Here is a 13,848-nt window from a genome sequence, read left to right as displayed (position 1 = left end):
TGACAAAGCCATGTCTTCTCTGGACCGGAAACAAGCATCCTGGGACCGGTTTCTGGCATTTCAGCCGTCATCAGCCAGGTTAGCTTTAATCCAGTGGCAAAGTGAGCAAGGCACTCACGTCTGAAGGGTTTATCTCTTCCCAACTGGAAATTACCCTTAGAAAGTGTCATAAGCCAATCCCAATGTTATCCTATGGGAGATATAGACCATGAAGTAGTGAAAAACGATGTTGAGAGTTATTCACTACCAGGAGATATACAACTTAAAAGTACATGTCCTGCCTTTTAAATACATTGCACCCTGCTCTCTGGGTTGTCCAGGGTCTCCTTTAGGGGATAGTTAAATGTGTAAAAAGAATGGTTTGGGTCTGGCAAAATTTTATTTTGCAGGTCGACATGGCAGTGTAAACTGCACACACAGGCTCTGCATTGGCAGGCCTGAGACATGGTTAAAGGGCTACTTACGTGGGTGGTACAATCAGTGTTGTAGAACCACTAGTAGCATTTAATGTACAGGCACTGGGTACATGTAACACCACTTTACTAGGAACTTAAAAGTAAATTAATTATGGCTATTGGGGATGAACCAATATTACTATGTTTAGGGGAGAAAGCACAAGTATTTTATCACTGGTTAGCAGTGGTAAAGTGAAACAGAGTCCTAATACCAGCAATAACAAGGTTGGAAAAGTGGAGGTGGAAGGCAAAACGTTGGGAATAAGATCGCCCTAAGGCTGTCAGGTCTAACAGCTTCCTTTTGAAGTACCTACTCCTTTTCCCTCTCTTCCTCCAGAGAGCAGTCTGTCACAGTAGGTGTGCCTTCAAATCTGATATCCCCAAAACACAAGGCATGGGAGTGACTAGAGTTCGCACATGAATGTCAACCATAGTGATATGGGTATCAAAAGGTTAGCCCAAGGCTGTTTGCACTACTCTTTATGATTCTCATATCAGCTCCATATCCTCCAAGAGATGTTTCTAGGCCCCTTGTGACATCTCTGACATCCTTGTGACATCTCTCTGAATCTCCTGTCTTTAGTGTATCCCACCCAGCTTATAGAAATGCTTCAATATACAAATATGTCTGTGCGATGTCTCTACTTCCTCACCTCTTCTTTCACCATACAGCCCTAGGTCTCCCAAAATGAAATTCAGAGTCCTCCATGTATTGTACTCTTTGCAGGCACACATACACTCAGCATATGTGTTCAACATACGAGAACTGCACAGCACTGTATCCTTCATATACTGCACCATTCACAGGCACACATACACCCAGCACATGCATTTGACAAGCATTTAACATGCAAGCCCTGCACAGCACTACATATTTCATGTATTGTACCACTCACAGGCGCACATACACTTACTACATGCATGAACTGCACAGTATAGCATTATCCCTGTATTGTACCATTAACAGGCATACATACATCCAGCACATGTACCCAACACATACCAAACTGGTGAAGGCCAAGGGGTAAGTTAAGCACACAGCAGCAGAACTTTAAATGAGTGAGCCTGCAGGCCTCACTCCAGTGACACAGGTAAAATAATTCTGCATACTCTTACTGATCACTACAAGGTATGCTGCCATCACAGCACTCGTGCTGCTAAACTCCTTGGAAAAAACAGCAGGCTTTCACCACTGTGAGGATAGCTCTTTGGGAACACCTCCAGGTCCAACAAGATCGCAATCTGTGAGACAGGCCTATGTTATGATACACACACCTGATCTGTGTTTGCCTGCGACAACAAAACTCAGTATTAAGGATCCAGACATCAATACAGTGGGGGGCTCCCAGGTTGGGGGTGGACGTCCATTACCATGTGTGTCTTTCCAACCTAAATAAAACAAATCTATAGACTCTTTCAGAGCTTTGAATTTGAGAAGCTATATGTTGGATCATCTTGGAAATAATAGTGCACTTTGAAGGTGGTAGAGAAAGCAAATGGCACACAATGATGGATAGAATGCAGAACAAATCAAAACATTCACCCCTAGTCAAGAGATCTGGGTTAAATCCATTGTTGTTTTGTTCACTAAGCCACCACAGTTTAGACCCAGCCATGTGCAACTCAGTGTTGACCCTGCTCTTCATGGTAACAGTCCAGTCCAACCTGCCAAGCCTGGTTCTCTCTAGACTGGAAACAAGAATCCAAGTACAGGTTTCGGGGTTTTACGCCTCATCAGCCAGGCTAGCTTGATTTCAGTGGCACAGTGAGCCCGGACCCATGTCTGGGCATACCCAGCACACTTTGGGTGAGAAAGCAAAAGAAACACAATGATGGACAGAATACAGAACAAATCCTAACATTCACCCCCAGTCAAGAGATCTGGGTTATATCCATTGTTTGGCGTGGCCTGCCAAAAAAATGATGGATTTAACATCTGTGACTGTGGGGAGATGTTTGATTAATTCAGCATTCCGTCCATCATCTGATCTTTTAGCATTTGGCCCTCTAAGTGGGAAGGGTGTGCCAAGACATGGGTCTCGTGCGTGCTAGGCCACCAGATTCCAGCTAGCTTTGCTAATGAGGGGTGTTACCCTGAAACCGGTCCCAGGATGCTGGTTTCTGCTCCAGGGAGGCTCTAGGCTGGCAATTTGGGCTGGACTGTTCCCATAAGGGAGCAGTGTCAAGACTGATTTGCGTATGGTTGGGTCTAAACTGGAATGGCGTGGCGTGCAAAAAAAGGATTGGATTTAACCCAGATCTGTGACTGGGGGTGAATGTTTGATCAATTCTGCATTACGTCTTTCATCTGTTCTTTTTGCCTTTGAAGGCGGTACTCATGGATTCGATGTCGACTTTTCTGGGTCTGAGTGTAAAACTGCTGTCTTTTATATTGCTGCTCAGACATGTGGGAAGAGGATATTTGCCCTTTTGACTCTTTGATAAGTAAATTCTTGGTGTTTAGTGAAAGAGAAGCAATGACCTCAGTAATTATTTTGAGCTGGGCGTTTCAAGGGCTCAGCACCGGCACTTATTTGTCAACCCAGCACTAATGACAGTCTGCCGCATGGTGGCTTTGTTTGTTTAATTAAGGGATTAGCACCATCACAGTAATTTTTTTTGAAACATATATGACAAAATGAATAATACCTGCCACATAAGCCATTCTTATAGCTTTTAGGCCTGTAATAGTCTCAATTGTCACTCTTGAAGGAGTGTGATGGTTAGAAGTTGTGTTGATGCTGTCATTGGCAGCGCTGTCCGTGACAATGGTGGCGAAAGCTGTAGTGGCCTCCTGATGAGGGTATTGGAAGTTCTCTTTTTTTCACAAATTAGGCACTGAATAATCTAATAACAAAAATGTTATTCCATTACTGCGATGTTCATTATAGGTGAGTATTTTAGGATGTTTCTGGTAAGAATTAATAAAATGCATATTTGGTTAAATGATCAAGTATGCAGGGAAAAGTCATTATATTTGAGTTGGTGACTAACTTTGACCCACAGGAGCTCACTTGGATGTTGCAGTGTTTGTTTACTAAAACATTGTTGCCTTTTCAAAAAACACATTTAAAAGGATGAATCATAGATCATTATAAAGGTAGTCCTGATTAGACTTGGTGCGGGTATTTGACAAATGCACTTAAGTCAGAAAAATTGCATTTTAAGTTTGAATTTTGCTGTGTATATCTAGAGTCACCTTTTATTGAAAAATATCTACATTTCCCTGGATGTGTGACATATAACCTCCAGTTAGCGCGTACATTTTGCATTTAGATATGCCAATAATCTCTTGGGTACATTTCCTATTAAGTAGAGTATCTTTGCATCGACTCCCATTGCCTTCTTACTCCATCTCAACTTTCATTACTTACTAGAGTCCATAGCACAGGGAAGACTCTCGGTGCTCGAATGATCAGCAACTTTCCCAGCGTCTCCGGATAATTGGCTTCTACAACCTCTATTAATCTCAGGAGTGTCTTCACACCAGGCCTCCATAGGTGCCTCATGTTCAGTCCTTCTAGATCCACTAGACAGGTCCAGGTCCTAGAAGAGACAGCAAAGGGGTACGTTCTTATTTTATTCTCCAAAATGGTGGCCACCTCAAAACTCTGGTTCGGGTCATGCTATCGACCCTATTTTTTGTTCTAGTAGTTTGCTGTGCACCACCTCACCCATAGCTACAACCTGCACTACAGCAGGTATTTTGCTCTATAAGGGCAACTAGAGACAGTGGCAATCATCTTACAGAAAAGAAGTTGTATGAAGCCCAAGAACAAAAGACCACATTTTTATTTGTTGGAAAAACATGTACTGAACTACACTAGCTCACACTAGAATAAACAGGCACACATACCAAGACCAGACTTTCTAGAATATCTACACATATAAGTGAGACCTTTTCTTTGCTCCTGTGGCAGTCAGTGGTGGATGCTTTAATTTAGTACTGGTGTTGCAGGGCATAGTATCTGCGGGAGTATCCTCTTTATACTCCTGACTCTCCAACACTAACGACACAGAAAAACCGAGTGAGCCAAGACATAGCCTCAAATGTATGAGCAAAAGAGATATTATGTTCAACAGTGATCACGATAGGTGAGGGTATTCAAAGATCAATATTTTGTCATCAGAAAAAAGTGTGGAGTACAACAAACATATTGGTAACGTCTCAACCAATGGCAACAATGCCCTGTGTCAGGGTTTACTAACAGGTTGGGGTATGAGGGTGGATAGGTCTGTGGGGCTTTATACGTTTTCTCATATTTACGCTCCCAAACTACTTAAAATCAAACTTGTGCTAGCCTAACCAAAGACTTATTGTCTTCCATTTTGAAGTAACACTGCACTTCACTACACGATCATTGTTGCTATTTATTAGTTCTGAATGAAGAATTGCAATCTTTCCAATAGAAGACAATGAATGTTTCCAGGAGCTTCTCACTATGCTGCATCCAACCAAGGACCATTCCAGCTGTCCCAGACTATCGTTCATACAATGTGCCAACTATTGTGCTGAAATAAACTGTGAGAGCGACGGTATTCAATGTAGTGGTAGTATGAGAGAATCATTGAATTCATTTTGTAGTATAATGTTTCTACTTGCTTGTCTTTCATTTGTGCATATCCTGTGATTCATGCACCAACTTAGTAATTTATGAAATCCTTTGTTTGAAGTCCCATATAAGGGCCTACCTTTCCTCTGTAACTATGATACTCCGGGGCAGATTTACAATAACTGGCGCATCCCTGCATATCAGCAGGGGTGCACCAGGTATTGTGCGCAAGGCCTCCACCACCATGGATGCGCCGCATTTAAAATGCGGCGCACCATTGGCAAGACACGGCACGGATGCGTGATGCATCGGTGCCGTAAAGGCGGCGCATTGCTGGAGCTGCGTCGCACTTGCGACGCAGCTCCAGCAATGCTCGGTGGGGCCCTATGTTTACACTGCTGCGTCAATCCTTACGCCTGCTTCAAGCAGGCGCAGGGTTTTGAAGCAGCATGGGCTCAAAAGTGACTGAGTGAAATCTTGTAGATTTCACTTAGCCACTTTTAGTAGGCGTTCCCGCACCGGAACGCCCCGCCCCCACCCCTCCCGCCCCCCCGCCCTGGGCAGGAACGCCTCTTTCTGGCACAGGGCTTTACAACGTGACGCATCTCCCAGATGCGTTCCATTATAAATACACCGCAGAATGGCGCATCTTTTGCGCCACCGCTGCGTCACAAAAGTGACGCAACGGCAGAGTAAAAAACGCGCAAGGGGCTTGTAAATCTGCCCCCTCCGACTTCCAATTTGTAAGGCAAATCTATGCTGGATTTTGTATTAAACTCTATCAAGATCTTTGTACTTGTGAACTGAACTCTTTAATGTTAACTATGCTTATGGAATATTTCATATAATTTACTTAACAATACTCCATAGAAAACTTCTTATAGTCTTAACTTGTGTTTGTCTTTCTTTTGAGAATACCACTGTTCTGATTCTTGATTTGAGCTCATAGCAGAAAGAGATAGGTCCAGTCGCGGAGTTCCAAAGTCCATACAGGGACTGCACCACTCCTGGTCCGAGCAGTTGGTGCGCATTTGGTAATGCTATGAGAGACTGGTTTTAGAGCCAAATTATCTGGTAGCAGAGCTGATGATACTGATTGCATGTGATCAGTATTAGTTATACCTAATTGGCTATAGAACCAACTACTGCACCTTCATGGCTCAGCTGGTTGCCCGCCAAAATTCAAATTAGCCCAGTCCTAAACCGATACTTGCTCTGGAAGTCAAGGTAGCCAGGGAAGGACGACCTGAACATCAATAGGGATTTGAATGCGTGTGAAGGGTGGATTAGAAGCAAGTAGCCAGGTAGTGTATGTCGGGAATGGTAGTAGGAGTACTATGGTGGAATGCAGTGGATGGATTTTGAGAACAAGTATTATGTGGTTTTAGCTCTTGGATTAGTGGGAATGATAGTTATTGTGTTCTTGATGATATTCTCTGATTTTTTTACTTTACGACTAGACAAGTATATAGCACGAAGTTGAAGAGATGTACCTCAAATTAGATTTATTAAAGTGTTGAATTTGTGTGCTAGGGTGAGGTGTACTGTGAAGTGCTGGGGTTAACCCATTAAGTACATGACTACTGCAGGTGGAGAGTCTACCATTCTGTGAAAGTAGGTAGTCTTCTTGCTGTTATAGAGATTTCTGTTTAGACAAAGTAAACAAACAAAAAGTTGGAGTGACAAGTGTTTCAAAAGTTCTGGCAGTATTTGTGCTTTACGTCATTTGGTGCTATGCAGGGATTGGGTGTCGAATGCTGTGGATGCATTAAGATAGGATGAATTTTGACAAAGACGTGCTGGTACTGGTGGGCAGATCGTGAACACAACAGCGTAAGGAGCGTGTAAGATTGGAAAAGAGAGTGACAGAGAATTTGTCAGCATGAGAAATTATGTTTTGAAAAAGGAGTAAGATGTGAATAAGGAAGAGACATTTCCACCCAAAGGAACACCAGCTAGAGAAATAGCAGCAAAGAAAGGGTTACACACTTGCATGTAGGTTAGCTAATGGCATAAATACATTAACAAAAATGGAGAACTACAGTTCCCACTAAGTGGGACTTTCTGTATTCCTACAATAGAAAATATGAGACAGTGAATGTACTATTGGAAACCTCAGCCTAGATCCACACAGTTTGAAGTTTTTAAATCTTTGGATACAGGGGGCAAACAAAAAGAAAAGGAAGATGTTTGCCTTAAAAATAAACAGTAGAGATTACTCATGGATAAATGTTCAGGATTATGAGAGACAGAAAAAGGGGAGGGAAGAAGTAATTGAAACCGCTGGAGCCTATTCGTTAATAGAGAGAGTGAAGACAGTAAAGGTAAAAACTGGGGAGAAGGAGAAATGTAAATTATAAGCAGAAAGTGAGGAGGACGATGCCTTCATAGAGGAGCTCCTCAGTATAATACCTCCTGTGTGTAACACAGAAGCCACATCGTGCAATACAGCTCCGACGGCAACTGAGACTGGGACAGATACTAAAACCCCTACCGAAGTCCGTACACCTCCAAGCTACACATGAAACTACCATGTCACCCCTGGCACTGCCTTCGACAAGCAGCTTCCTTTGGGTACGCCAAACACCTCTCCTGCCAAGGCAATTTCTAGTACTCCCCTGAGTCAGACCCTTTCAAGTGTTCCCCAGGACCCCGCACCAGCATCTAGTCTAGTAGCATCAGGTCATCTACAAGGAGAGGTTCCAACCAGCTCTATTGCGAAAGGCCAAATGGTCATTACAACTCTACCAGTCGCCCCTTCAAGCACAAGACATACTCCTCAGAGACATACTGTTGCTTAGTTGAAAATCAATTTTGAAGAAATTGTTAAAGGATATGTAGGGATGGATTTAGGAGATTACTATCAGAACAAATTTCTCTACATGAGCCTGGAAGCTGTGAGTGTGGCATAAGAGGCGTATACGATAATGGCATAGGTTGCAGACGTCTGTGGAGTTGATCTAACGCAAAGAAAGAAGTTGTGTACAAATGTTAGGATGATGATAGATGAAAATATGAAGTTGCTAAAGCAGAGGGGATTGAGAACCTATGTAGGAGAGTGAATCGAAAACATTATAGATTGGAGCGAGACGGAGACATTTATAAAGCTGTGGTCCAAGAAGTTAAGGGTTAAGACGAAACGAAAGAAAGGTGTTGCCGAGAAGGATGAGGGAGAGAATGCAAGAGAGGTAGTAAGATAATACCCTTTAAGGGAAGTAGAGGGAGGAGCATCCATACTTATCCTGTTGTCACAGATAGATCTTTTTGAATTCACAAATTCCCTTCTGAAGCTAGGGGAAAGTCCAGATACTTGGAATACCTAGATGGACAAAATTGTGACAACTTTCAAAGTCTTGTGGGAAGATTTAGGTGCATTGTTCAAAGTGGCAGTCCCAAAATACTTGTGGGTAGAATGCAAGGAAGCCATTGAATGGCCAACTCAGGAGCCCCCTAGGGTACAAGGAACAAACGCACCTTCTTCCCGGTTAAGACCAAATACAAGGTAGTCATAACACATTTAAAGACTAAGGTTCCCCAAAAAGAAATGAACTGGCCCAAGATTTTTTTAACCTCTCAGGAACCTAAATAGTCTGTACACGCCTACTTTGAGAGGTTATTTCAAGTGTACATGGTGCATAGTGGACTAAACAATCGATTGGAAGATAACATGGGAGGGTTCCTCGCCATGTCTGTGCAAGGACTAAGACCCAAAATTAGCAATCAGATCATTCAAGGTGTTCCTTGCTTGCAGAGTAAGCCCCTTGACAAGATCCTCCAGTATGCGAAATATTGCAGTGATATGTTAGAAGCTAAGCGAAAAAGGCTACAAGATAAGTACATGATAGCACAGACCCACTTGATACAAAAAGAAAGGAATGGAAGAGCTTTATGTACCCCCACTAGGACCCGAAAGTAATCCGAATATCAGAATGAACATGTAAGGACTTTCCATAGAATATGGAGGGAATGCCACACCAGATGTAGAGGAAGAGCTTATCGGACATCCAGAATGTTTCTTGATAGACACAGAGCCACTTGCTTGACTTTTAGAACAGTTGAGGTCTCTCCAACCTACTCCTCTCAGGAAAAGAAGACCAAGTTGTCCCACTAAAAATAGGAGACATTGAAGAGCAATATCTGTTTGTGGCGTGTGAGTCGAGCCCTGTAAACTTGTTAGGAAGGGATCTCCTTTGCAAACTCAACTGCATCATTTACTGTGCACAGGATGGAGTCGGGATTGAGACCCAGCAGCCACTGCAGAATTCAAGCTACAAACACCTGAGCCTGTTGTAAGACTGTATGCAGTTATTACTAAAGAGGACTTAACAACTGATTCAAGAGAGACAGTCAGAGGATGTAAGGGATTTTACAGGCAGAAAGAAGGATAGATTAAAGGCGCAAAACCCCTAAAAATAACTGTTCATTCCAATGCAGTTTTTAATCAAACATGCCCTTACAAGATGACCCCAATAGAAATTGCTGGATTTAATCCTGTAATTGAGAGCATGATTGAACAGGGCCTTCTGAAGGATGTCATCCGGAGTTCATCTAACTCTTCAATCATGGCTTTACAAAAGGCATACAAGAAGTGGAGCAAAGTTCAGGATCTCTAAAAAATTAACCAAATTATATTTTCATGCTATCCTCTGGTACCGAACCCAGCGTTATATTGCTACAAATTTCTTCAGAAGCTGAATGCAAAAGTAAGTACATTTGTATTGTTTGATTATTAAAAATCATCACAAAATGACATTTAAGTACATGCAACATTTTCACATAAATTATTCTTATATCATCCAAACACATAAAAAAAATCAAAGTTAAAAATACGTTTGCATTTATCCCAGCCCACTGTAATCCACAGCCGTTGGTCCAAAGTGCCAAATGCTTATGACAAAGGACATACTGCAATTCAAAAAAAACATGTGCCTAAAAATACCTCAAAGTTGAATATAAGATTACATTCATCCTAGCTCGGCGAAAACAATTCAGGTTCCATAAAAGTGCTAAGTGCTCATAGCAGAGGACATTTATTTATTTATTTTATTTATTTAAAGAGTTTTATATAGCGCTGGCTAGACCCGAAGGTATCAGAGCGCTTTACATGAGAAGTAACAATGTAACAGAAAAGGTTCAACAATTACACAATGCATCAAAAAATAGGCAGTACAATCAGGAGAGGAGAGAAAGGAGAGAGAAAAGTAGTGGTGGGGGCAGGGGAGGTGAAAAAGAGAGGATAAGGGACGAGACAAACAAGGAGAGACGAAAGGAAGTCTGTCTAAAGAGCGACTGGGTAGGTGACGACCAAGGAGGGAATCCATGGCCAATCTCCCCTATAGCTAAACCAGGTATCTCTATCGGGCATCAGACAAAATAGTTCAATCTCAATACATTGAGAGAGGAGAGAAGGAGAGACATAAATAGAGGGAGAATGCGGGAGGCGATGACAGGAGAGACGAAAGGAAGTGCAACAATGTGGTTCAACAATATAACGGAAAAAGATCAACGATTAACCATTACATCAAACAATCAGCTATACATTAGGAGAGGAGAGAAAGGAGAGAGAAAAGTAGTGGAGGGTAGGGGAGGTGAGAAAGTGAGGATAAGGGAAGAGACAACAGTAGAGACTAAAGGAAGTCTGTCTAAAAGACCGACTGGGTAGGTGACGACCAAGGAGGGAATCCACGACCCATCTCCCCTATAACTAAACCAGGTAGCTCCATTGGGCATCAGACAAAATAGTTCAGTCTCAAGTGGCGAGGGAAGAGGTTCACAGAAAAACAGGGTGCAGACAAAGGGCAAGGGCAGGTGAAGGCAGAGGACAGAAGCTGGAAAGAGTAGGAGCGGAGAGGGGTGAGGGTTGGGGGAAGGGAGAGGGGGAAGATAAGGTCAGGAGAGACGCGGGAGCATTTGTCCTATATGCAAAAACATTTAACAACGTTAAAAATAGAGCTGCTCACAAGAAACCATACAGTACTTCAAAGAACCTATGAACAAATAGCCCTGCTTTTAACCTAACCCGCAATAAACTATACAAGGCAATTCAAAGTGCCATATAACCATAATTGACCAATCATATGACCTATTCAGGCAAGGAAAAAAAAAACCTGAACCTCATAGAAAGAAAATACCAATGGATATAGCACTTACTTTAAATAATGTTTTTTAACAGCACACTTTAGCTATAGTTTCAGCCTACTCAACAAAATGGGAGGAATGAATATTATTCCTAATATTATTAACTGACACGTTAGGGAAATTGAAGCACCTGAGAAGCTTAGAATGAAGGTCTGGAGAACAGATCTCACCCCTGCATCGAGAAATTAGAATTAAAAAAAATATATGACATGTATTCAGGAGGTACACATACAATATGCAATAGTTTCTTGTGAAAGCCCGCAATCTACAACCTCAAGTTGACCATTGCTAGATCCATTTTGGCATGCCGTCATGGGTAGGATATATGCCAAGTCACAATTTTAAAAGTGTGTCCCTCTTAAGTGATGGAAAGTAGGTGGTCAAATAAGACTGAATTTCCCGACTGTGATAAGAATTAATCACTGTCCAGACATGCTTCTTTGCAGTCAAACCCTCTTTATCTGCATTAAAAGAAGTTAACTTTTATATTTCCATTTAAAAACTGTTTAAAACAAAGCTTATTCATTCAAGGAAACCTTGACTGTAAATCGAAGCTTTGGAAACACGTTGAAAGGTAGGATCTCCAGGCTCCAGCACATTTAGAAGGATTTATTTCATACCAGCAATTATTTCCTAAGGAGCAGGGTTCTGATAGAGACAGTGACTGAATGCATTTAAAAAAGACCCTTGATTCACTAAAGACTGTTTTCTGAGACCAAATTCCTAGGGAATTTCAGATTGGTAAATTGATTTTGAGATTCCGAAAACAGACTTACAGGCCTTTACTAACAATAAATCCAATAATTTAGCATCAGTTCCCTTAATGATAGGTGAGCCATAGGCATTAGTCGATAGGAACTTCTCTCCTATAACTTTGAGAAGATATTGATAAGATTGGCACCTTAATGAATTGCGTAATGACCTAAAGATGATGTTTTTGCGCATAAAACGTTAAATGACTTTTACACGAGACTTTATTATCAAATACAATGCCAAAACATTAATTTGTCTTTACAACCTCAATTAACCCTCCTCTCGCTTGTCAAGGTCGAGTTTTTGTATTCAAGGGACCAATTTCAATAAACTTGGTTCTCTTGACATTCAGCTCCAAACAATTGGCTGTAATGTAGTCATCAAATGCAGTGATTAGTCATTGCAATCCTATTGGGGTTAGACTAGGTAGAATCATATCATCAGCATACTGAAGATATTTAAGATGACCATTCGCAAGTTTAGGAGGGTGAACATTAACTGTTTTAGGGTGCTGTAGGAGTTCTGACTTAAAAAGATTAAAAAGACATGGGGCCAATACACAGCATGTTTGAGGTCATTACAGGTTTTTATTTTTCGGAATAAGCTGAATCCATAGCCTAACTTAAGCTGAACCCAAGTATTTGTGTACAAAAGTATAATAGCGTTCAGTAGTTTTTGGAGATACCCCAACCAGCAAGTTTTCTCCATAGTATAGATTGTGGAATAGAGTTGAATGCAGATTTTGAGTCCATAAAGCAGATGTGTAAATGTTGTTGGTTTCTTTTAAACAAACAGCGCGCTCCGCCAGTATGGTGAGGGATAATACGTTGGTAATTGTAGATTGCGCCTTACAAAATCCTGATTGATTAATTGGGATGATTTCCTGTGTTGTTGCCCACTCCTCCAAGTCAGTAAATAATCGGAGAAAAAGACCTCTACCTAAACACCAGTTAAATCAGTTAACTGATAATTTGAGGGTTTATCTAGAGGGCCACTTTTGTAAATTGGTTGCACAATACTTCCATGCCAGGACTCTGGCATGGTATTCATTGCTTGAACCTCATTGTACATGGAAATAAGGACTTCGCCCCGCAGATCAAGATTGGCTCGATATATAGCATTTTAGAAGACCATTAGGGCCTGGGGCCCCATTCGATCTAATCTGACGCAGATGAGTGGCTATTTCTTTTTTGCTCTTGAGTTCGGAATCATGTAGTGCCAAAACAAGGAGTGCCGATGCTGAACTTCTCTCTATGATTACAGATGCCTCGTTTTACTTCAGGGTATGATGGCTCATATCTGGACTAGTTACGTTGGCATCACTAGGGCCATTCAAATTAATGATGAACTTCACCCATGCATCCACTGTAAAAATGAAAATAAATATAGGCCCTATTATCTCCCTTTTCCAGTTCATTGATTATCCCCCAGAATGCTTTGGCATTGTTGGTCTTGGTATCACTTAAGTAACCTATGCCATAACACATGTTGATATTGTGTCTTTGCCGTCCAGACTTATTGTCTATAGGACCTTCTCAGTAACCTCAGCTTTTCTTTAAGTGAGCAATAGGTTGACCAATGCTGATGGTTGAAAAAACAAACCTTGAAGCACTCTTAAAAACCTTTTTTGGGTTGAGCAGCTTGGATGAACACCACTTATTGCCGGTGGAAGTCAAGGGGTTTGCATTAGCTGAATTTCTTGTAATGAATTTCTCCACTAGTGATGTAAAAATGAACTTTCACTTGTCAACTATACTTCCTCCACTTAGCAAACACAAGCCACTATGATTGATTGGAAGGTCAGCAAATTCCAGTATTTTGAAATGTTTGTCGGAATGCCAAATCAACCTTTTCAAACTAAAGGTCAGAATGACTGACTCTTGAAGCACATTGGCTTTATGATTACAACATATTGGCTGTCCAAAATAAGTGACTGAAGGATAAGGTCA

At 41.6% G+C, this 13,848-nt stretch overlaps 1 protein-coding gene across 1 annotated transcript in view; it reads right to left on the bottom strand.

Annotated features, from left to right (window-relative positions):
- The window catches only part of LOC147685430 (SEC14-like protein 5), a 1,171,342-nt gene that overhangs the window by 324,377 nt on the left and 833,117 nt on the right, over window positions 1-13,848 (bottom strand). Inside the window, exon 11 of the mRNA XM_086941333.1 lies at window positions 3,830-4,001. Coding sequence (XP_086797459.1) covers window positions 3,830-4,001 — 172 coding nt within the window. The remainder of the gene's footprint in view (window positions 1-3,829; window positions 4,002-13,848) is intronic.

This window comes from Lissotriton vulgaris, chromosome 10, assembly GCF_964263255.1.
Source record: "Lissotriton vulgaris chromosome 10, aLisVul1.2, whole genome shotgun sequence".
NCBI classification, from domain to species: domain Eukaryota; kingdom Metazoa; phylum Chordata; class Amphibia; order Caudata; family Salamandridae; genus Lissotriton; species Lissotriton vulgaris.
The sequence above is the reverse complement of the archived record's forward strand: the minus strand, read 5'-3'. Positions and strand labels throughout refer to the sequence as shown.